At 35.9% G+C, this 24238-nt stretch overlaps 2 protein-coding genes across 5 annotated transcripts; one reads left to right on the top strand and one right to left on the bottom strand.

Moving 5' to 3' along the window:
* Positions 1-161: 161 nt before the first annotated feature.
* On the bottom strand, positions 162-5522 carry LOC138695639 (gastrula zinc finger protein XlCGF57.1-like). Its single transcript, XM_069819817.1, has 5 exons — positions 5440-5522; positions 5136-5324; positions 4429-4557; positions 3273-3370; positions 162-2846 (listed from the first exon to the last, which is right to left on the bottom strand). Exons 2-5 carry the CDS (start codon positions 5298-5300, stop codon positions 1838-1840), a joined length of 1401 nt encoding a protein of 466 aa, XP_069675918.1. The 5' UTR covers positions 5301-5324; positions 5440-5522; the 3' UTR covers positions 162-1837.
* A 161-nt stretch (positions 5523-5683) lies between these two features.
* LOC138695656 (centromere protein S-like) lies at positions 5684-21513 on the top strand. 4 transcript variants are annotated; one of them, XM_069819820.1, is made up of 6 exons: positions 5684-5914; positions 8882-8975; positions 13640-13797; positions 15226-15292; positions 15502-15654; positions 17279-20183. In XM_069819820.1, the coding sequence occupies exons 2-5, from the start codon at positions 8958-8960 to the stop codon at positions 15616-15618; spliced, it is 360 nt and encodes a 119-aa protein (XP_069675921.1). In that variant the 5' UTR covers positions 5684-5914; positions 8882-8957; the 3' UTR covers positions 15619-15654; positions 17279-20183. The 4 variants fall into 4 exon arrangements, 3 of the variants coding, with proteins under 3 accessions (XP_069675921.1, XP_069675919.1, XP_069675920.1); XR_011331178.1 differs by lacking the exons at positions 5684-5914; positions 8882-8975 and adding exons at positions 7402-8114; positions 20190-21513 and having other exon boundaries at positions 17279-18319; XM_069819818.1 differs by lacking the exons at positions 5684-5914; positions 8882-8975 and adding an exon at positions 7402-8114.
* The last annotated feature ends 2725 nt before the right edge of the window (positions 21514-24238 follow it).

Here is a 24238-nt window from a genome sequence, read left to right as displayed (position 1 = left end):
GCCCTTAAAATTACATAATAATATTACACAATTTCAATTTATAACAAGACCTGTTTTATTTGTAGTATAGTTTGTTGAAAGTAATGAAATCGCAGATACACAGAAGTTGAAGATAAAGGAAATATGTAATAGGTAATGTGTAAACGAAAATGAAATATATATTAAAAGTTAACGTTCTTTATTTTAATGTACAAACAGAAAAGAAAAAAGGGGGAAAAAAAAAACCAGCAACAGTGAACAACAGGGCAACTCGAAAAGCTGCAGCTACCAAAACAGTTGTTTGCAACTTTTTCATGCTGCTCACAGCACTAAAATAGCAACATATGAACAGGATTGCAGTCACAGCATTTTTATATCAGTTTTGTTGAAATTTTTGCAGCAGTTGCAAACAGTGTTGCTGCCCAAATGTGGCAGTAATACATTGTTTCTACATATTTTAATGTCTGACATGATAAAAATAAACTATTTCTGACATGCTCGATACAAATTCGAGTATGTATGGTATAATTCATATAACCTTCCATAACATAAATTTCAAAAAAGAGAGTTGCCAAAATTGTTTATAAACTAATGGTATTGGTTATTACTAGACCTCGGATTTTAGGTTTTATGCCTATTTTCTCCTGAAGGAATAAATAAGAACCAATGATGTAGGTACACTTTTCATGAAAATTATACCACCTGGTAGAGTTTAACTGTGCCTAAAAATGCCTATTTTACCCATTAGTACCTATTTTGTGTTTTTTGAGCCTAAAATAAATATTTTTAGAGATATTTTAATTTCCCGGCAAATATAGCTAAGTTTAAATACGCACCTATCATGTCAGTGTCAGTTGAAAGGTCTTTTCAGCTTACAAAATGATTCTTTCTGATAAAAGACACCGTTCAACACCTGAAAATCTAGAACAAAATTATTGTGATGTCTTTATTTCTTTTTATTAATTTCATATTTCTTACATCCATTTTGCTGTTAATTATAGTGATATGTGGTATTACACATTTTTAAAAGCCTAAAATGGTTTTTTAGAATCTATTTTACAGTTTTTAAAGCCTATTTTTGATGCCTAAATCTACATTTTTAGAGCCTAAAAATTCGAGGTCTAGTTATTACAAAATTCTTTTGAAGAATCAACACAGATGCAAAGCTGCATAGCTAAATTATTGTGGTTTGCAACATCCTGTAGCAACTTTTGGGCTGTGCAGCATGGAAAATAGTACTCTACACGATACTTTTGACTTATGTGTGAACATGATGGGAACTTTTGTAGCTGGAGTACTAGCAAACTTGCGCAGTAAAAGTAGGACCTTTGCTCTGCAATAGCATAATTTAATATATAATTAAATTAAAATAAATTATGAAGTATTTTGTAACAATAATTTTGATTACATGTGCTTTGTAGATGTTCTGGAAAAGGTATTTTGGAGCAGTCAACTTACAACCCTCCCAAACATTCTTGAGTTCTGTGGCATTACTATTGCTTATAAAGCACCATTTTCTGCTACTCGAATTTCTTCCTCCACTGCTTTCCACAATACTGAGCTGACCAGAGCTGCCATTACTTTGAGCAGAAGAAAGATTAAAACGAGGAAGGAATTTGGAGTCCTATCCTTCAGTGGGTCTATTTGTTGGGAGAACAGTACATTAGTCATCATGAATTGAGAAGCCTGACTAAGTACAGGTAAAGTTTGCTTTATGTCAACATGTAATATGGTGACACAACTAATTAATGAAAGCCATAAGGCAGTAAACTAAGTTTAAGTCAGTATGGTTAGAGATTGCGATAATCAATTTCTATATAAAATTAAAAAAATAAGCAAGAGGACAGGGATAAACGTTTCAACAAGTACCATGACCCTGTAGAGTTTGGATATTTGAAGGTTGGGTTACGTTAGTTATCTGTTCAGAAGACTTTTTTCTGTGTACTTCCACGTGCATCTTCAGGCTACATTTGTAAGAAAATCCTTTTCCGCATTCAGTACACTTGAATGGTTTGTCCTCTCTATGCACTGCGAGATGCTGTACATAATTACTTTTCTGTATGAAGGCCTTGCCACATATACTACAAGAATACGACTTCTCTCCCGAATGCAATTTGAAATGTCGTTTCAAATGGTTATTTGATCTGAATTCCATAAAACATATGGAACAACGAAAAGGCTTTTCACCGGTATGGATCATGAGATGAGTGTTGAGATGCGATCTGTTTGTAAAACGTTTTTCGCAAACGGTGCACTTCAGTGGTCGCTGTTTTAAGTAACGTCTCTGATGGGAACGGAGTAGTGACTTCTCGTGAAAACGTTTGTTGCAAATATTACAAGCAAATGGCTTCTCACCCGTATGAACTCTAATATGCTGGGTCAAACGAAACTTGGTAAGATATTTTTTTCCGCAGTACGTGCACAAATGCTGAAAATTTTGTTCATGACTCCGAATATGTTGCTTAAATTGAACGCTGTTCACTTGTTTACCACACACATTACATAAACAGGTTTTCTTATCTGCTGGTTTAACGGTCCTTTTATTACCACCATTGTGTTTCACAACCAACTCTTCTATGTTCTTGTCATCCATTCCGTGTTTCAAACTCAAGTGTTTCCTAAATGCAGCTGATAACAAATACTTCTTCCCACATGGAGGGCAGGTGAACTGTCTTTCGTCATTGTCAGGATTGTCTACATTGTTATCTTTTCCCTCTATGTCAGAGCCATTTTTCACAACACTCGATGAGAGATCTTGTGGTTCTCCCATGACTGCACTATTTTCAACAGATGAGTTATTCTGGTCTGCTTGTTCGGAACCTGCGTCACTCTTCCCACTTCCCTGGGCACTGTCTTGGTTTGTACTCCTGAAAAGAAAACCAATACATAACAATATATATATATACAGGACAGAAAAAGTCCCTACGACTTTTTTCGGAACAATGTGACACATTAGCGAAAAAAGGGACGTCTATCACATTTTACAGAATGTATGGGAATCCTATGCAATATAGTACTATGTACAGCATATTGCATTAAAATTCATAAAGACAGACAATGAAATAATTGTTTCATCAAAATAAACTTGAATAATTGGTGCATATTTTAAAAAATATTTCCAAAAATAGACATTTTGAAGGTGTTAAGTTGTACCTACACCTTTAGCACTCCCTATACACATTTTGCATTCAAGATTAGGAAAATCAAGAACCATCCCTGTCCAACTCATTTCATGATTGGCCTTTTTAGTATATTGGTACTTGGCCTCACAAGAAAATACTTATTTCACTTACTGATCACTTAATTGTGCACAGTTTGTGTTGAGTAGTTCTTCTCTCTTGTCTTTTTCAGTTTGTTGTGCCATATCGTTCTTTCTGGCTTGTGCTTCTTGCTGAAACACGAGTATAAATTACAAAATAAAAATAACATACTATTTCACTGGTAATTGATACCGTTGGGTGTCTGCTAACAATATGGAACAATATGCAATATGAACAAACAATAACGAATTGCACTGGACAGCTGCTAACACTGAATACTGCTTGTGCCGAGTGCGAGATCTTGGAAGTAATAACAGTTGTGATGTTCACCAGCAGCACAAATGTAGTTACTGCATTTCACATTGTAATCAGACACCCTTCAGTACCAGCATGTACTTTATAGACGTACATAATTTAAAATAATATATTTAGATCCCGGATTTACATGAAAAATGCTGTATGTAACATATAATACATAAAAAGATTATATTCTTTACAAATTCTGCTTTGGCTGATAATTTACTGTATACATGAATTCATATTTCGATTGAAAATACTTTTTATTCCTATTTTCCTATTCCTATAAGAAAATGCGTGTTTCACTGGTAATTTTCCATTTCTAAAGGTAAGATTTTTTAAGATATTTACATTTGTTTTATGCAGTACTAATTATTTGAACACTTTTGAAGCTATGTTTTGTTCTAAATATCTCTATGAACAACTCTTTTTAAAAAAAATGCAGCTTCTTAAGTAAAAAATAAGGCCGCGTTTATCTGATAAGAAGTTAGAAGCATTACTAAAGATTGCTGTCACAAACATTGAGCCAAATTTCAATCAAACTGTAGAAAATCAGAAAATAAAGTGAACATACAATGAATTAACATATTATTTATAACATTCCGCCACTGAAACAAAGAAACACTACTATAAGGTAAACAAACAGAGACAAGTACTCTGCACACTACATGACAGTAGGCCTACATAACATGATTTCAAGGACGCGAATCAATGCTGATCATCATTGATCTATTGTAACAAACTTTTAATTGTATGTTGTAATCGATGTCGCTAAAAGTATATTAATAATTGCTTCTAGATCAGAGCGTGAGTAATTCAAAAAAAGAAAGTAGTACATAAAGACTCTTAGTATACTTCTTTAGTAATCACATCTTGCTCCTCCTATACTTACCGCACTATTTAGTAAATGTTTTAATATTGAATCAGCCGTGAGACACTTCTCCTTGAAAATAAGGGCACTGTTTAGATGGGCAACACACTCGTTGCATATATGCGCTGGCAGGCCATCCCCTGCTTCCACCTACATAAACATAGGCACAGTTAAACAATATAATGAATCATACAAAAAATGTCAAACTTTTAGAAAATGTGTAACTACCTTCATGCAGTTCATAATTTTAGGCAAATGTCAGTAAAATTAACTTAACTTACAATGAATTTAACTACTATTATTTTCTTTCAAATGGATACAAGTGTTCATTCCATATCAGTATGGTCAAATTGAGATGTCTAGCATTTAGTATTAATCGGGTAGTCACTATGTACTTCTTCCATTAATGATGTATTTTTCAGTCAATAGTTCACATATATTATGCATTTTAATGAAATAGTTCCGAGAGTAGAGTAGGCCTAAGTTAAGTTAGGTTAGGTTAGGTTAGGTTAGATAACGTTACGTCACAGTACAACACAGCTTACAGTAACTTACTTAGAGACCTGACACACAATCTGAGTTATACACATTTAGATACCTACTCGAAATGTCCTCCTAAGTGCATGACTTACATTCTATATTAAATATTTGTTGTAAGAACATAAAGATAATTCCGGTTACAATAACCTACACGAAGAGTGCCGTAGTGAATGTTGTTTCATCAGTACCTTGATCGAAGTCACAGTTTCTATTTTAAGTGGCAACATCCCAGATAAATCTTTACTGACGTCGCCATAAATCTCAGTTTCAAATGTATTCTCCTGGAAAATGTTCTGCATGTCCTCACACTTTCTAGCACACAAGCGACACAAGGTATTCAAATCCAAATCCATGTCTTTTTGCCACCACGCGTTACACTATAAACATAACAGGTGGTGAACACATAGGTAAGTGAAAAATTAACATATTTTGAGTAACATGTAAGATACCATTAACCAATAATTATGAAATTCAACCAAAGGGTAAGCCTACATTTCTTTTCGAAAATGAATTCCCATTGAGGCACAACCATTATTGCGTATAACAACGTACACAGAACACCAACACGAATTGTGTTTCCGCACAGGCCATGTGAATCAAGTACGCCGTGATTTATAAAAATAAAAAATACTGTAGTACAAAGTATTAACTTTCATTACTTATTTATTCATTATTTTATGCAAATAGGCCTATTACAAAATTACCGAATCCAATAACGATGGATTTGTTGAAGTCGGTCTGCGCCTTATAACTATACCCCGGAAAAAACTTCAACCAGGGTACTTGTCCCAACCAGGATTTGAACCGGGACCTGCTCGTTACACGGTCAGACGTGCTAACTATTACTCCAAAGTGTGGACTACAATAGCGTTATCAAAAGAAGGCAGATAGCAAGGACCCTCCACCCCCACCAAAGGCACTACAGGATGATGTGGGAGATAGGGATTTGGGTTGGATAGTGACGATTGTGAGTACGGTACCGGTACCGGTACTGTATAATATGTAAAGCATACCAAAAGCCTAAACTAACCTAACCTGCTACTGATTCGATCTTACGAGGCCTCTTCCCATCTTAAATTCCTGGCTATGCCAATGGAGAAGGATATAAAACGCTACAATATAAAAATGTAAATAACCGAAGTATAGATAAATTAGTTTTGTAGATTATTTAGGATAGATTACCAGTAGAGGTTTAATACATAGAGAAAAATGATAATAATTGAAAATTTTAATTGAGATATTATAAAAAGAATTAGTGTATTTCGCTACATTTTCAAAATATGTTAAATTCTGTTGACTTTTATTATAAGCTACTAATTTTATGAACACTATCAAAAATGGAAGTTTACAGGCACAAGAAATGTGGATAGTAAATAATACGGATTATACCTATGGTCCAGAAATACCTGATCATTTAGAATTTGGATGAAAATTAAATCATAGTAGTATAATTAGTAGTAGGCCTACTGGTATACATATTATTTAAGTAACCTGGTAGAGATAAGGCCATCAGGCCTTCTCTTCCCCTCTACCAGGGGATTACAACTACAATATTAAGAATACATTTACAATTGTAATTACAATTAATATTAAATTTACCAATACAATAAAAATCAAAATACTAAAAGATTACCTATTAATAGAGGCTAGACATATCATAGGGAAATAAGTATTCAAAACATGAAATGTACTGGAGAATTAGAATGAAAAATAATGTTACAATTTCGTATATACCGGTACATAAATAATAGATTAATTACAATGGATTGGGCTCCTTTAATAAGTAACTTGGAGGTGGAACGTAGTTTACTAATTTTATAAATGAATTAACAAGAGCACGGCCGTTTGGCTACCCAATCATTCACAGAATAGGAGTGGTAAGCAAAATAAGCCTCAGGCTGCAATGCAAACCTTTGGGTCTCTCCTCTGTACAAGAGTGAGAGAGAGGGAGGAGGAAATAGCACATGCAAATGGCGCCTTTTGAAATTCATTTGACCACCAAATACTTGCAATAAATACCTATAATTGGATTTAAAAAAACTTTTCTTTTTCAATAATGTTAGGGAAATTACGAAAAAAAAAAAAAAAAATGTCGTGTTTGCAAATTAGCAGCAAAATACATATCACTACTACGGTGGTCTAGTGATGCGCTGGACTCTCCTGGTGTACCCCAATTTATAACTTGCGTTGGGCAAGCCCGTGATCCAGATAACACAGGGTTTTTCTCTAGGAGCCTCTGTACAAAGAGAAAAAATAATAACCCCCTCCTTTAAAAATTCTGCATATACCACTCCTTGTTGTTTTCAACTGTCCGAAATCAGGTCTGAACCTAACAAGTGATACCAAAAAGGGACCACTTATAAAGTAACTAGGCCAAGAGATAATGGATTAGGATGGCCAGTTCCTTTCCCGGAGGGAGGGGGCTATAGTAAGTAGTCAGAATGTCTGACTATGAAACGAACGGGCCCGAGTTCAAATCCTGGTTGGAGTTTTTCCTCAACCAATTGAAGCAGAATTGCTGGGTAATTTTCGGCGTTGCACCTCGGACTCATTTCGCCATCATTAATTCATATATCATCATCCATACAACAGCCGGGTTATGTTCACAGTACAGCGTGCTGTACTTGTACAAGAGCGCGGCCGTTCGGCTACCCAATCATTCACAAGAATAAGAGTGGTAAGCACACTCAGGCTGCAGTGTAAGCCTTCGGATCCCTCCTCCGTATAAGATAGAAAAAAAAGTAGTCAGAATTAACGTTTTATGTTTGTTTACAACAGATGTGGCGTATTCATTGTCGCCAATATAGTGGTTTTCCCACCAGATCTGGTGTATTTCCGTGTTACTTTAACAGTGATCACATTTATACTGTTGATATAGGGATTCAGCAGGTTTTTTAATCCTCACTGAGGCAAAATTCTCCATATTTACATTGATGATATACAAGAGGGCATATCTAGCCCTCTTGATGTAATATCAATTTAACGATTTACGCACTTTTATAGGGATTTTCAAGAATCATGTTGGCGACACTGGGCATATTGTGTCGCGGTACAGTTTTGTAAATTTATAATATTGTTTTGAATGATTATTGTGAGAAGGGTTTATTTGATTGCGATCGGTAATGATATAAGCATTATTTATTATGGACAAATTAAGTCATGAAGACGTGAGTACACATTTAGAAAGGATACAAAGTGTATTGTTTGTAATTATTGAATATAAATTAATTCAGATAACATAGCAAAGGTGTTTTTCCTTGAATGTTATCCCCGAGTAAGGAAAATATAACAAAAGAACAGAAATGAAGAATGGGTGGAGCCAAGTGGCTTGGGTGGAGCGGAGAAAAATTCTCTCCGGCATCGGGACTCGAACCCGAGTTTTCAGCTTACGTATTGACGCGTTATCCACTAAGCCACGCCGGATTCCATTTCCGATGCCGAATTGAATCCTCTCAGTTTAATGCACGGAAATATCATATGTATAACATATGCAGGAGAACGCATGGTTTTTAAACTGGCGTTATAACGGTAATATTATTTATCTACTTCGTTCCAATAGTGAAGCAATAGTAAGCACATTCCTTTCACGGTTGATCTCCTGGTTGGAGAACAGTAAGTGCCATTACAAAAGTTTCACGCTAGTGTACACACTGGAATTTTTTATATTTTAAATGTTTATATCACAATACGCCCCCTTTCGTATGCTTTGCATTTACGAATCTGTGACAGGTTGGGTTACTTTAGACTTTGGTATGCCTTGCATATACGAATATGTAATAGGTTAGTTTAGTGTAGGCTTTTGTTATGCTTTGCATATACGAATCTGTGACACGTTAGGTTAGTTTAGGATTTTGGTATGCCTTGCATATACGAATCTGCGACATGTTAGTTTAGGCTTTTGGTATACCTTGCATGTACTCAAAATTGTCTTAAGAATGTGCCAGTTTTTGCTGTCCGCCTTCCTTTGGTAATGCTATTTTAAAGATTTACCAAAAATATCAGTAGACTATATGATCGAAGCCTTCAAGGTAAGAATATCATTATTATTTAGATTAAGTTAGCTTAGCTTAGAAGACGTCAAGGTCTTGTATCCTGGCGGTCCACATGAAAATGAAGATGACAGCAATTGATTGCAGGATTTCAAGCACTGTGCAAAGGCTGGTGATTTTTGTTGTTGTGATGTCAGTACTGGTCAGTGAGGAGCTATTGTAATAGCGGATGTACAAACGAAGTCACATTGCGAAAAGAAGTTATGCATTCTTCACTTTACATTGTATCGTATATTTTGTCCTTACATTCCTTTCCTTCACTAGAAAACACAATGTTTGCACTTCCATTACCACGAATCTCTCATTTCACACGTAATTCCCTACATTTTGCAACAATTTTTCTTTTTCCAAATATCATCATCATATCCCTCATGTATCAGACCCTGCAGGATCTGTTATGGTCTCATGCCAGCGCTTGCGTGGTCTTCCCAATTTCCTCTTTCCTCTTGGTACATAAGTAAGAATCTATTTAGGCCATCATGTGTGATCCATCCTTTCGACATGTTTTTTCCACTGAAGTCGATATTGTTGAACAAAATTAACTATAGGATCCATTTTTAGTTCCTGCAATATGTCCACATTTTTACGGTGTTCCAGAAAAGAGCATCCCGCTGTTCGTCGCATGAACCTCATTTCAGCTGTCGTCAGCCTTTGCTCATTAGCTTTTCTGATTGTCCATGCCTCACTACCGTAAGTGAGGACCAGTCGAGTTAGTGTTTTATATACCTTTAGCCTTGTATGTTTCTGAACATGGGATGTTTTGAAGACGGTGTTAATTACGCCAGTGATTTTTATAAATTTAGATATTTTGTTTGACATATCTTCATCAGTGATGTAAGAGAGGCTATAACCTAAATAGTTAAATGAATTAACACGTTCAATTAAAGTATTATTTATCATGATCTTACTTGGAATTGGGTTCTCTCCCGAAAATGCCAAGACTTTCGTTTTCTCTTTTGAGATTTCCATATTGAAATCTGAGGCGATTATTTGCAAATTATAAACGGCTCTTTGTAAAGCTTCCTCTGTTTGAGCGTTAATAACCTGATCGTCGGCAAACATTAGTGTATCGAGAACTGTGTTTCGATTAATTTGAATTCCAACATGATGACTTTGTCGCCAAATGTATAAAATATGGTTCATATATATAATAAACAACAGAGGGGAAAGACCGCATCCTTGTCTAACACCTTGGTTGATGGAAGTCCAGGTAGTAGTTCCGCATTCAGTTCTTATGGCAATTTCATTTTGTTGATATAAATTATAAATGGAGAGAATGATTTGGTTTGGCACATTATCATAGCGTAAAATCTCTAAAAGTTTATTTCTATCAACTCTATCAAAAGCTTTTATGAAATCAATAAAAGCTAAGTGGGTTTGAATATTAAATTCTCTGTGCTTTTCAATTAAAATCTTCATGGTGAAATAGCTGTCACAACATGATCTTCCTTTTCGGAATCCATTCTGTTCTTCAGTGATTTTGTCTTCGTAAAGATGTGATAGTTTATTTTTGATTATGGCTGTATAGATCTTATATCCAGAATTGAGAAGACTTATACCCCTGTAATTTTCACATAATTTTTTGTTTCCTTTCTTATAAATATGTTACTACAATGGCTTTTTGCCAACGTTCTGGGGGTTGTGATCCCGCCCATATATTGTTTAAGAAATATAAAAATCTATTGGTAAATTCTTCTCCAGCGTATTTAAAAAGCTCGAAATTTAAATTATCTTCGCCTGGGGCTTTCCTGTTTTTTAAACGTTTATATACTTCAATGAGTTCATCATAAGTAATAATATCTGTTGTGTTGTTGTTGGAAGTCTTTAATGTAAAAGAGATGTTTTTGTGAAACCATATATTTTTAAAGTAATCAAGTAGAGATTCGTTAGGAATAGGGTTTAGAACAACATTTTCTTTTATCTCCGAATTTATTTTCTTTAAAATTTTGAAAGTTTTGGGTCTTGGTAATGTTAAATCTCTTTCTAATCTTGAGACGAAATCATTCCATTTCTCTCTGTGTCGCTTTCTTGTTTCCCGTTTTGTAATTGCTCTCTTTCTTTTATAATCAATTTCATCTTCAAGTTTTTGTGTTTGTACCTATTAAGTCCTTACATTTTCAACTCCATCTCCACAAAAAATCCCTTATACTAAATTCAACGATTTAGGCCTACCTGTGCACTGGTGTCTATGTATCTTGAAGCATAATGGTTTTTTTTCCCTCCATCGTGTTTATTACTGCGGTTTTATAGATTAGGCGGAAATCAGGAATACCCATAAACCTCAATATCCTCCCACACGCTGGAGAAAAAAACATCAGTAGGCTACTTAAATTATTGAGAAAAAAAAACCTCAAAATTGTAACACATTACTTTGGAGACAATACATATGATAATTCTGATATTTATTAACTCACTCAACTTGCCCCATATGTGTTTTACAGATTCTGCTTTAACTTGTGAATTGTAGATATAGGAAACTTCTTGTTCAATAGCATATTTCTGTTTCACCAAGATTAAACAGCATAAAAAAGCATGGGACAGTAAATCTGAATGTAAAGAACACATTGCAATACAGCTGCTGGTACTGAAAGTATTGTAAACAGAAGTTCTGCAAACAGGATCTTAGTGTGGATATAGGGGTTGAAGCCATTTACGAGGATGAATTGGAAAGAAATGCACAATAATGAAAAAAAAAACGTTTAATAAGTAAACAAAAATAAAAAAAAATACACAAATGAACTCACATCTTTTAGCTACTTTTCTACATAGGCACCCAATTCTCAACACATTTCTCCCATTGTGGTGCCAGTTTCAGTATACTCTGTTCATAGAATTTCGTTCATTTGGAGTATAGCCATCTGTGGACATTGATTGCATTTCTGCATCGGTCGCAAAGCGATGGTCGGTCAAGAATTTCTTCATGGGACCAAACAGATGAAAGTCCGATGGTGCAAGTCTGACATTGTCAGCATTAATGTTATGACATTTGTCACGAAGGACATGGGGCAACTTTACCAACGTTTGAATATAGGCTGCAGCATTTACAGTTGTTCCATGCTTAGCAAAGTCCACCAACAAAACACCATGCATATTCCAAAACACTGTCACAAGCACTTTCTTAGGAGATTGCGTCACTTTGAAGTTTTTCTTTCCACTCCATAGAAGCCTGCTTTGTTTCGGGTATGTAGTGGTACGCCCAGGACTCATCACCAGTGACAGTTTCTTTCAGAAAGTCATGCCCTTCTGCAGCGTAACGCCTTAAGTGGTCCAAGCATGTCATCATTTGCTGGCCCTTGTGGTCATCTGTCAGGTTCTTAGGCACCCAGCGGGCACTAACTTCATGAAATTTCAGTGTGCCATGCACGATATCGTACACTGCACTGTATGAAATGTTGAACTGCTGAGATAAGGTTCGCAGTTGAATCTGCCAGTCGTTCAAAATTGCCGCCTTAATACCTGTGACATTCTGCTGGGATGCAGCTGTTACCAGCCATCCGGGACGTGGCGAATCACAAAGGTTCTCATGGCCGTCTGCGAAGAATGTGCACCACCTGGAGATGTTACTATAGTCCGTACAGTCTTCCCTGTGTACGCCATACATGTTCCTGTAAATTTTACTTGGAATTATGTCCTTCAGCCCACAAAAGTCGCACAACACTTCACTGCTCTTCACAAGTTGACGACAGTAACATGCGCGCCATCTTTGTTGCGTAGTTTACACTTCTCTCGCTAGAGTTCCACATGCAAAACAAATTGTGTCTGTAGTGAAAACTTCAATCTATATCTCAGTGAAATGTCAACATCCCAGGCGCAATGCCAACGCAGAAAAAAATTATTTTTCATTACTTTCCGATCCACCCTGGTACAAGAATAAATGCTGAATCTTCGCAAGCATTTTAAAGAAAATTGCAGTAGCCTAGTGTTGTTTGATTTTCCTAATTGCGAAAAATTTTGGGCGAGCAGAAATTTACTTATCAGTTATATACACCTTTTATTAACATTCTTGTTCTCTCATGATGTTTTAGCTTTCTTTTCTCTCTTCTCAGATGTCTCTATTTACTAATTTGTATCATACTCTCTGTCTAAAGTTACTGCCACCTTCCAATTCCTCTCCACTAAAATCATTCTTGCTTCTCTTTGCTCATCCTATTAGACCACTCTTTATTTTGGGATTTTGGTCTGAGAATCTTTGTAGGCTAGGCACAGTAGGAACTGAGTAAGTGACTCGTCAACCATTTTTGTCTTTGGTTTTGTTCTTTGTTGTAAAACTCGGAACTAATCATGTTACTTAACCCATTCTTTCTCCAGTACCACTCCATTAGTTTAGATGGGGGCATTTTCATTTTATCTGATTGAATTGTGATTTAAGTTCGTTTATTGAATATTGTTATGCTCATCACAATTCCGTACTGGCTGGGTGGATCATTGTGCTAATCACACAATATCTCTGTGCTTGTTGGATGATCGTTCACCTCTGCTGAGGCATGTGGACGTGACACTTGTAAGCATGAATTTATTTTCTGGATGGAGTTGTCTTAGTATTAGTTACATAATTAACAACATAGGATTCGGATGGTATATTTTTACAAAACATGCTGCTGATTGCAACATTTTGTATGTATGTTTTTGTACATGCTCCACAGAAACTTCGGCTCACTGTCCATAGTGAGGTTCGGAAGATCTGCCAAGAAATTGGAGGTCAGGTAGACATGGAGATGAATAAAGCAGCTACAAGTCTAGTCGCCGAATTCATCTGGAAGAAGATGCAAGTAGTCAGTAAAGATCTGGAATGTTTTGCCAAGTGAGTAGGCCCCTGTATAAAAGTGGGGGGTGTTACGTTGATAACTAGCCCCGCCCTTCAGTGACTGATTTTGTTATTGGTAACTGACTGTTCACTTAGTGACAAATGATTCATATATAAAGTCATGATGGGGTCGATTTTCAATGGCAGCTAAATCTGCCATCAAAAGTTGTTTATAATAAGAAATCTGTTTCTTTTGCATTGTATTTTGGAACTGTAGAGGGTATTGTATACTTAACCTTTAGAAGCCTGAAGACTTATATCACTATTGCACGCAAATGTCTGACTCTTGACCAAGGGTTCGTATACCTGCATAATCAGGTAAATTCGTGTTGGATTCATTAGCCAGGCGATTTAAGGCACACAAGATATGTCCGGCCAGCATATCGTGCCTAAGATCGCAGGTTCGTGTCCCAGCCACTGCAGTCAATTGAGCCTGTGGTAAAGGATGGAAAGAGCCCATGTAAAACAATCGGTGTAATGGTACGCATGGAAGCTGATGGAGTTTCAACTGACTGCAGTTGAAATGATTTTGCTCCTTTTTTAAGAAAAAAAATTACAAACAAAATTTTGTTAATTATTTTAATCAAGTGCGATGTCCTTAATGTTACATAAAATTAAAGAATATCAACGTATTTTATATATAACAAAAAATTTTTAATATATTATATCATGTCATAACCATAATACTAGCTGTCCACTATAATGGACGCATGGCTCCTAAGTGTTAAACATCTCCCTACCAATTAAGGCTATCCCTTCTGCTACATACTACACCTTTGGAATGCCTTCTCTTCAAGACAACCATAGACTAGGTTGGCAGGGCTGGACAACAAGCAGTTTGATGTAGCAAAGAAAATTATGGTTTATTTAATGACGCTCTCAATTGCCGAGGTTATATCAACATTGCCGGTGTGCCGGAATTTTGACCCGCAGGAATTCTTTTACATGCCATAAATCTACTGACATGAGCCTGTCGCATTTAAGCACACTTAAATGCCATCAACCTGGGCCGGGATCGAACCCACAACCTCGAGCACAGAAGGCCAGCACTTGATGTAGAATGCCATAGCATAGCAATGTCTAATTTGTGTCAAATATATAATATGTCAAAATAAATAACATCTTATTTTAATACATCACAACTAGTAGGCCTATTACTCTACCTTTGGAAGCTCTGTTGATAAAAGAAAATTGGAAACGTCATTATGTAAAATTTCGAGTCCTAGTGATAATGAATCCATTTCATCATTTCTTGATTTTTTTTTATCTCTTTGTTCTTCTAAAATTTTGGACACCATCTAAATGCACTTCTTTGCATTCTATTGTTTTATGTTTTCCACACACATTTTCACCATTGTAATTTTGTTTGAATGTAAATAATTTTATTTTTAACGTTTCTAAATTAATTATGTTTATTTATCGCAGACATGCCAAACGATCAACAATTAATGCAGAAGATGTGAAACTTCTTACACGGAGAAATCCATCACTGGTAAGTATTCACAAACAGGACTGCAGAGTTGATACATAAAACTTCTGACTTCGATTCTGACTTTTTTCATAAAAAGCTATTAAATTCGTATTAATAATTATGATAAACTTAGTGTAATGGTAGATGGTACCATAAGATAAGTGCAATAAATTTAGTGATAAATTTAAAATCGAGCCCTTTTATGTGAATTTACTTAATTTTATTTGCAGCGGACGACAATTTGCCAGATGGCTGATGAGACAGCGAAAAAGAAACGTCTGAGTAAAGATAAGGATAAAGATAAAGAAGTGGAGGAACTGGATGGAGCGGGAGGAAGTGGATTGTGAAAGCTGGGGTTATTTTCTAACAGCCCTTTGATTCAGGTATGCTGTCTGTTACACTACATATGAGGTTGTGGGATAATAGTACATTATACAACGAGCCTATAATGGTAGTAATTAAGACGCGAGTAGGTTTATGAAACGAGCACAAGCGAGTTTCATAATTTTCATACGAGCGTCTTAATTACCATTATAGGCAAGTTTCATACGACTTTTTATGCTCGACCATATTTCTAACTTGAAATTATTCATAAGTATTCATGTTATTCTTATCTGACTGGGGAGCAGAACTGACCTTGTGCAATATCTCGTAAATTGTGAGATGTGTGCAGACGCGAAAGTATTGATTATTTGCGAGAAACAAATGTCATTGACCTTGATATAATCTAGAGAGTAAAATAAACATTAATCTTGATATAACCTTGAAATTGATTTAGACATTGAAAAACGAGATGAAAAATTGAATTTATTTGAATATTATTTACAATTAACGCTAATTATTATAGTAACAGAACATAATCTTCTGCGACAGTATTGGATTTCCAGCCTCCGTGACATTTCGCTAGTTGTCTTTCGATTGTATATCCGAGAATAATCGATACTTGCGCTTTCATATTGCTACAATGGTGTTTTCTGATTGGTGGAACACCTGAACTTTAATGAATAGGTGTACTTTAATGAGGTCCATTAAAGGGCTGCTACCAGGTGTATAATTACTACATTTCGGCATGGTCGAGCATAAAAAGTTTTATTACATTGGAATTATGTTGGTCAATTGTATTGATTTAATATCTTCATATATATTTTTATTTTAGTAGGTTATTTTACGACGCTTTATCAACAGCTTTGGTTATTTAGCGTCTGAATGAGATGAAGGTGATAATGCCGGTGAAATGAGTCCGGGGTCCAACACCGTAAGTTACCCAGCATTTGCTCATATTGGGTTGAGGGAAAACCTCGGAAAAAACCTGAACCAGGTAACTTGTCCCGACCGGGAATCGAACCCGGGCCACCTGGTTTCGCGGTTAGACGTGCTAACCGTTACTCCACAGGATCTTCATATATACATGAAAGAAAATTCTTTTGAAATTTTTCGTATGTTGTTGTATTGATCAGTACTGTTTTGTGATATAAAGTGACATCAAACACTTTTTTCCTTTCATTTTTAATTATGTCCTGATTGTACCTATGCAGTGTAAAATATTACCTTGGCAACTAAAACTTACCATTAAGCAAAGCCTGCATGGTATAGTCAAAAAACAAGGTACAATGAAATGTAAGGAAAAAAGTTATTGATGTCACTGTACATAGTGTTACAGATATTTCATTTCGAAGCTTAAGCAAGATAAATCTATCAGCAAGTGAGATGTACTGCCTGATAATAGATGTACTTATCAGCCAGAACCTTAACAATTAACATTAAATAGCCTTCTAGCAGTATTCCCAAATCACAGTGATTAACTACAAATTGAATGCAAAGAATAATTTGTGATTATGTATCAGCTGTCAGCTGTTCCTTGAGATTTACTGTGTCTAATGTTTTGGAACTTTTTACGATGTCCTTATCAGGATTGTAATATCCCAAGACTTGAAAGATTGCTTTCTTTGCTGGTTGTGTTACAAGAGATAGTCCAATAATAAATTTCTTACGTATATTCTTTTTCAGAGCTGTTAAGTCTTATGGAAACAAGCAACCGCTGTGCCGAGCATCTCAAACAGAAGTCATAATGGCAAACAAATGTGAACAAAAGATTAAGTCTGGGCAGTTGTCCGCTATGAACAAGCACATGGTACTGTAATCAGTAAATGACTTCTGGAGATGTATGGAATGGATTTAATGTCAAAATGATGGTGTAGCAGTGGATATTAGTGTGTCAAAGATTACAGTGACTTGGACATTTTTCAATATCCACTAGAAAGGAAACACATGATTGGCTATTGTAATTCACACCAACAAATGGGAAACTGTGGAAGAGAAATTGATGGCCCAGTTCAAAAGGAAAGCAACTAAAAATTTAAAGTTTTGAGCAAACTGAAATTTGAAGCTTCACGTTGCTGTGAAAAATCCAATTAACACAGTCTAATTTGAAACTTATTGTATATATAAAACATCAGTAACAGAATTTGGAGTAATTTCAGTGATCCTTTGATTTTTCACAGAAACATAAAGCTTTAAAATGCAGGTTTCTCAAAACTTTAAATTTTGAGTTGTTTCTCTTTTGAACTGTGCTGTCGAAATATAGAATTGTGTGATGAGCTTGCCTACTTCGTAGTGTCAGCATGGTGGTGCCTCAGTGGCCCAACTCTAGTCACAAGACTACCTGAATGAGCAGCAGTAGCACCTGCTGTGGTATGAATGGAAAGGCAACCTGTTCCTTTTCTAAATTATGAAATGGAATGTAAGGTTGGTCCACCATTTCATCCTTAAGTCAAATATTGCCTCTATGAAATAGAAGCATAAATAAGTTTCTTAGCTGAAAAGAAGTTCAAGTTAATCCAATCAGGAGACAATATCCTTTTGAACATTTTTTAGGATGCCGAAAGAGTTCTGTTGGTGGACTTTTGGAAAGCAAAACTTTTGAGTGTCAATAAATCTTCTTTCTTTTAGGATATGATATTTGATCTTGAGTGTGCTTACGTACACGAGCAGCAATAGTTCGAAGTAACTGAATCCTTTGCAGAGTATGGCCGCACAGGAATCATAATGGTAAACAAATGTGGATGAAGGGTGAAGTACAGGACAGTTGTCCTCTATAAATGAGCATGTGGCATTGTAATCCATAAATGGCTGATGGAGGTTATGGTGCAGCAATTTTTAAAATGGTGCAATTAAGTCTATCAGTGTTGGTGAAGAGTATGTTGAAATAAAATAAGAATATGTCTTTCTATCCATGTGTTGTGCCCATTTCTGACACCAACTTTTTGTTATAGTATATTAATTCTGACACCAATATTTATTATACCATTTCTGAGACCATAATTTATTGTTAAGCTCTATCATATCTGACATCAGTAATTTGTCATGGCGCTTGCCGCGACAAGGGCGGGTGGCTTATCTTCGAGATAATCGCGAGTTATAATCTCTATGAAGATAACACAAACTAATCAAACACTGCGTTATATTTTATAAACTGTTCTTTCTTGTGTATAGGAGGGATTCCTACTTAGAATGTTATCTCAGGTTTTCGGAAAAATCACAAGTGTAGAAATTCACTAGTACTAAATTTATTAATAAAAATATCAATTTACTACAAATAAAATATTGAGTATTGAATGATTTGGAAAGTATGAAAATTTCTGTTAAATCTGAAGTACCAAGATAACTAGTTAAATGAAAAGTTTAAAGAATGATCTGATGATTTTACTTACAATAAATAGTAGGGCGAACCCTAATGCTGGTTCCAGTTGATCCCATTTTCAATGCCATTTTCAGAACTTCTTACTGGACGTAGGGAGCGCTACTCCATGACCACTGTCTTGACCAATAACTAATAACCGTGTTTTCGACGTTTCATGTCCTTTTATAAACTCTCGAACCGCGTCCTTTGTGACGTAACAGAGTGACGCTATTTTACCCGCGAATCTTCTGAAAAAATGGTATTGCACTCACTAAACACCACGCTTCTGATTCTTAACCATTCTTTCAAATCGGCGTTTCCGGTCGTTACTTAAAACAATATGGATTCAAGGAACTTTCACGACTGGATCTGTTTTTGATTTGACCAATGGAAATTCAGACTTTCGGAATCGTCGCCAATTAAAATGTCTCGTCATAAGTCAGCTGTCGCTAAGTTGAGTTCGCGATAAAATGCAAGATGCAAACGTACGCATTTCTGCATGTTCAAGGACTGGACTGTGACTTTGATGACGTTAACTAAACTGTGCTCTGTAATCTGTCAAAACAGGAAGCGAGCTCTTTCGCATGTATAGCATGTATTAATAATACGATTTCGTTACTTTAAATTAAAGTGAAAATATATTGCTTATAATCCCTGGGCACAACACATGGTATCATTTATCTCCTGAATAAAAATTCATGTTCATAACAGAGCTATTAAAACTTATTTTCCTTATTTTTGAGCTACCCTTTATATGGTAGTGAGGACACTGGATATGCAGTCCTCTAAGCTTCTTCTATGCATGGTGAAAGTGAAAATACACTGAAATGAATAGAAAACCTGTTTTATGTTTTGTGATTAAATGCACGGTTAATTAGAAAATTAAGTTTGAAGTTTCAGCAATCCGACAACATCGTCGCTAAGACATTCTTCTCGTGATACAGATGCAAGAGATCAACAAACTCTATGTGTCTCGCTAGACGAGCTGTTCTCTGCGTCTGTGTTGCAACCAAATCGCATCGTGCAGTGGCTTCAAATTAGAGGTTTTTAAAATTAAATTTACACGAAAACCGTCCACACTATTGAAATACGCGAAAGGGATAAATTATTTTTTATTATTTTTCCTATCGATATGGACAAAACAAAAATCATGATCCTACTCGCAATAGTTACCGAATAAGAGGTTGTTAAACATTTTAGAAAAAGCATTTTTTTCTGAAATAACTATTAACTTTCCAGCGGTATGATATTGTGACAGCCACCTCGAGACTCGAACACACTTCCCGCAAGAGAGCAGGTCGCGCGTGAGTCGACACGGGCTCCACGGAGCACTGGGGGACGGCGCGCGGCTTGGAGAGGCGAGGGGAGGTTGCGCGCGCAACTACTATGTGCGAAGTGAAGGGGGGGACGGACCCTCCCGAATCGTCCAGGAGTCCGTCGAAGTGGAAATCCAGATTATTCGAGAGTGGAATCTTTCGCGAACTCTCGAGAAACTATAGTTTGGTTATAAAAGAGAAGACGCAAGTGAACGTCAATCAGTGAGTCAGTAAGGCAGTGTTGTTAAAGTCAGTGGAGAGCAAGCCAGACACTCTTGTGTAGCAGTGAAGCCAGCTTCGAGACCAGAGCTAGACTTGAGTTGTGTCCGTAACTCTGGAGCCTGAAGCCTGGAGTTCGAGTGCAGTGGACCGCAGTTGGGGGACCTGAGTTCGAAGTGCAGCGGATCGTCTCTGAAGGTCTGGGGTTCGAGATTCTGTAACGCGAATGACTGAGCTAGAAGAACTAGCCAAGACAAACGGGCTGTGAACTGAGAACTGACAGTTCTGTGTTGTAAATAGTGCTTTGTGAATATTAGTTAAGATTAACAGTTCATTGTTGTTAGTAATAGTCCAAGTAAATTGTCATTGTCGTCAGTGGAGTGCACTAAAGAACGCTGTGTTGTTGTGCAGAGAGCAAATCCCATTGTTGACGGGAGTGAAATTAAATCGTAGAGAATGAAGAGTTATTGTTAAGAATAAAACTACATTATTGTTGTTCAGTATAAAACGTTACAATATTTTAGTTTTTTGTTACATACAACATGAGCTATTTGCTCTGAAAATCTGCAAGTCTATTTCACCTACTTACCCTACTTACAAATGGCTTTTAAGGAACCCGAAGGTTCATTGCCGCCCTCACATAAGCCCGCCAGTGGTCCCTATCCTGTGCAAGATTAATCCAGTCTCTATCATCATACCCCACCTCCCTCAAATCCATTTCAATATTATCCTCCCATCTACGTCTCGGCCTCCCTAAAGGTCTTTTTACCTCCGGTCTCCCAACTAACACTCTATATGCATTTCTGGATTCGCCCATACGTGCTACATGCCCTGCCCATCTCAAACGTCTGGATTTAATGTTCCTAATTATGTCAGGTGAAGAATACAATGCGTGCAGTTCTGTGTTGTGTAACTTTCTCCACTCTCCTGTAACTTCATCCCGCTTAGCCCCAAAGATTTTCCTAAGCACCTTATTCTCAAACACCCTGAACCTATGTTCCTCTCTCAGAGTGAGAGTCCAAGTTTCACAACCATACAGAAGAACCGGTAATATAACTGTTTTATAAATTCTAACTTTCAGATTTTTGGACAGCAGACTGGATGATAAGAGCTTCTCAACCGAATAATAACACGCATTTCCCATATTTATTCTGCGTTTAATTTCCTCCCGAGTGTCATTTATATTTGTTACTGTTGCTCCAAGATATTTGAATTTTTCCACCCCTTCGAAGGATAAATCTCCAATTTTTATATTTCCATTTCGTACAATATTCTGGTCACGAGACATAATCATATACTTTGTCTTTTCGGGATTTACTTCCAAACCGATCGCTCTACTTGCTTCAAGTAAAATTTCCGTGTTTTCCCTAATTGTTTGTGTATTTTCTCCTAACATATTCACGTCATCCGCATAGACAAGAAGCTGATGTAACCCGTTCAATTCCAAACCCTGCCTGTTATCCTGAACTTTCCTAATGGCATATTCTAGAGCGAAGTTAAAAAGTAAAGGTGATAGTGCATCTCCCTGCTTTAGCCCGCAGTGAATTGGAAAAGCATCAGATAGAAACTGACCTATACGGACTCTGCTGTATATTTCACTTCCACTCTATATATAGTTATGGCCAGTGGGGCAATTACTATAAGTGACGTATAATGAAAGTCAAATTATTGGTTGTATAACTATATATAGAACACTAGTTGCTTGTGCAGCAAATGCTGCAAACTAAGTTCATTAGATGTTCAAATAAAAATTTTTCAGATTTATTTTCAATGAAAAATACCAGACATTTTGAAAGTTATTTGCTTCCATAATAATGAAACATACTCCCTCTGAATGGTTTTTATGTCCAATACTTTTTTTTGAACGCAAGTATTATAACAATATCAGGGTGATCAGTGGGTTTTTCATGTGGGAATAAAGCAATAGCTATTTCAGGTCATAGTGGATTGTAAAAGTCAGGTTTGCTATGCTTTGGAACAATAGACATAGCATTTTGGTATAGCTGCAGCATGTAGAGCTTGAAATATAGAGGGTAAAATCATTTTATCCTGCTAAGAGATCTTGCTGAAATGATCGAGAGACTACAAAATTTTGTAGGTCTCTTATATTTTTATCAGTAAGTAATACCGTCTTTCCTTAGGAACTGTAATTTTTGCGCTTTCTCGAGCCAATACTGAAGAGAATGACGCATATAAATATCTACACCACACCTCCATCAAGTATATAAAAAAGACCCAACCCCACTTGATTAATAACTATAAAAATATTTGATTTTTAATAACAATATTATTAACTTACGTAAGTTCTATATATACATAATAGTCGCCACTCAGTAAATTATAATTATAAAAAAAATCTAATTTAACACATTCTCTGAATCTACTTATGTAATCCCAAAATGTTTCACTTTCATGTCATCAATATAGCATTAATATGTATAATTTATGAAAAATAATCACATCATGGCATTAACTGTAATGAAATTTCATTGCTAATGGTAATAATGTAATCAAATCACTTCAAGTTTTGTAGATTTCAATATCCAATACACAGCTGTACTCAGAAAATTACACACCGCAGAATCACACCTGTAAATTAACGAGTCTTCAAGTTTTTAATAACCAATTGAATTTGAACTCTAAATATGTCAGCAATCCTGCAGATCTTGGCCTTCGTGTAATAGCTATTGTTTATTGTAGTGTGTGTTTTGTTTTATTCTGAAATCACGGTCGTGCTGAAATGCAATTAGTTATCAAAACTGAAGAAAGATGGATTTTGGAAAATAGGAAAGTAATGTAGGAAAATTGATATTTCACTGAAAACTACTATTTTTCTGAAAAACTTTGAGTTCCAAGCTTCAAAATGAGGGGCCATTTATTAAAATCCGTTCAGTCGTTTTCCGGGAATTTCCATTACCAGTTCAAATTATATATATAGATATACTGCTAGGTATATTTTATAATATAAATTTTGGTAAAATAAATCTTTTTGCATATCCGTTATATATATTTTCCACCCCATATTGAATGATAAACTTAATGTACCTTGGGTTAATGGATCTATGATGTTGATGAATAAGTATTCATATCTCGGAAGATATTAATTTTAGGACCCATATTTATTAGACTTTGTTTGCTTGTTTTGTTGAGTATTATTTCTTTTCAAAATGTTAAATGCTTCTTTTTTTTAATACTCTGTGTAACTCAGATCTGTAATTGCTAGCATACATAACACCTTCCCTAAGTGACTAACAGGACCATGTGAGTGAATGTCTGCCAAACACATTCTTTAAACATAATTATGTTGAGTTGTTCTGACATTTCTGATAAATTGTTGTGTAACATTTTGGTTGTTTCAATTACTTGGCGAAACGAATAGTTTGTAACATTTCTACACTAGTCGCCCTGGGTGGCGCAGTTGGTATAGCACTGGCCTTCTGTGCCCGAGGTTGCGGATTTGATCCCAGTCGCTTAAATGCGACAGGCTCATGTCACTAGATTTAGTGGCGTGTAAAAGAACTCCTGTGGGACAAAATTTCGGCACAGCGGCGACGCTGATATAACCTCGGCAGTTGCGAGCGTCGTTAAATAAACCATTATATATATATATATATATATATATATATATATATATATATATATATACTTTTTCTACACTACAGGATGCTCTTATGTGAAGAGTTCCTCCTGACTGCTGTGATTTCAGTGACATTATGAGCAGGAACTACAAATTTCCATCGCAAATTATATTAT

Source organism: Periplaneta americana, chromosome 1, assembly GCF_040183065.1.
Source record: "Periplaneta americana isolate PAMFEO1 chromosome 1, P.americana_PAMFEO1_priV1, whole genome shotgun sequence".
NCBI classification, from domain to species: domain Eukaryota; kingdom Metazoa; phylum Arthropoda; class Insecta; order Blattodea; family Blattidae; genus Periplaneta; species Periplaneta americana.
This window is presented reverse-complemented; position numbering and strand designations above follow the sequence as displayed.

Bases quoted from the DNA above. Each gene is read 5' to 3' on its own strand.
- LOC138695639 (XM_069819817.1), bottom strand. From the start codon at position 5,300: ATGGATTTGGATTTGAATACCTTGTGTCGCTTGTGTGCTAGAAAGTGT. The intron at 3,371-4,428 runs GTAAGTATAGGA...CTCGTGTTTCAG, and splicing joins AACATTTACTAAATAGTGCG to CAAGAAGCACAAGCCAGAAA. The intron at 2,847-3,272 runs GTAAGTGAAATA...TTTTCTTTTCAG, and splicing joins TGTGCACAATTAAGTGATCA to GAGTACAAACCAAGACAGTG.
- LOC138695656 (XM_069819818.1), top strand. From the start codon at position 8,091: ATGGACAAATTAAGTCATGAAGAC. The intron at 13,798-15,225 runs GTGAGTAGGCCC...TATTTATCGCAG, and splicing joins GATCTGGAATGTTTTGCCAA to ACATGCCAAACGATCAACAA. The intron at 15,293-15,501 runs GTAAGTATTCAC...TTTTATTTGCAG, and splicing joins CACGGAGAAATCCATCACTG to CGGACGACAATTTGCCAGAT.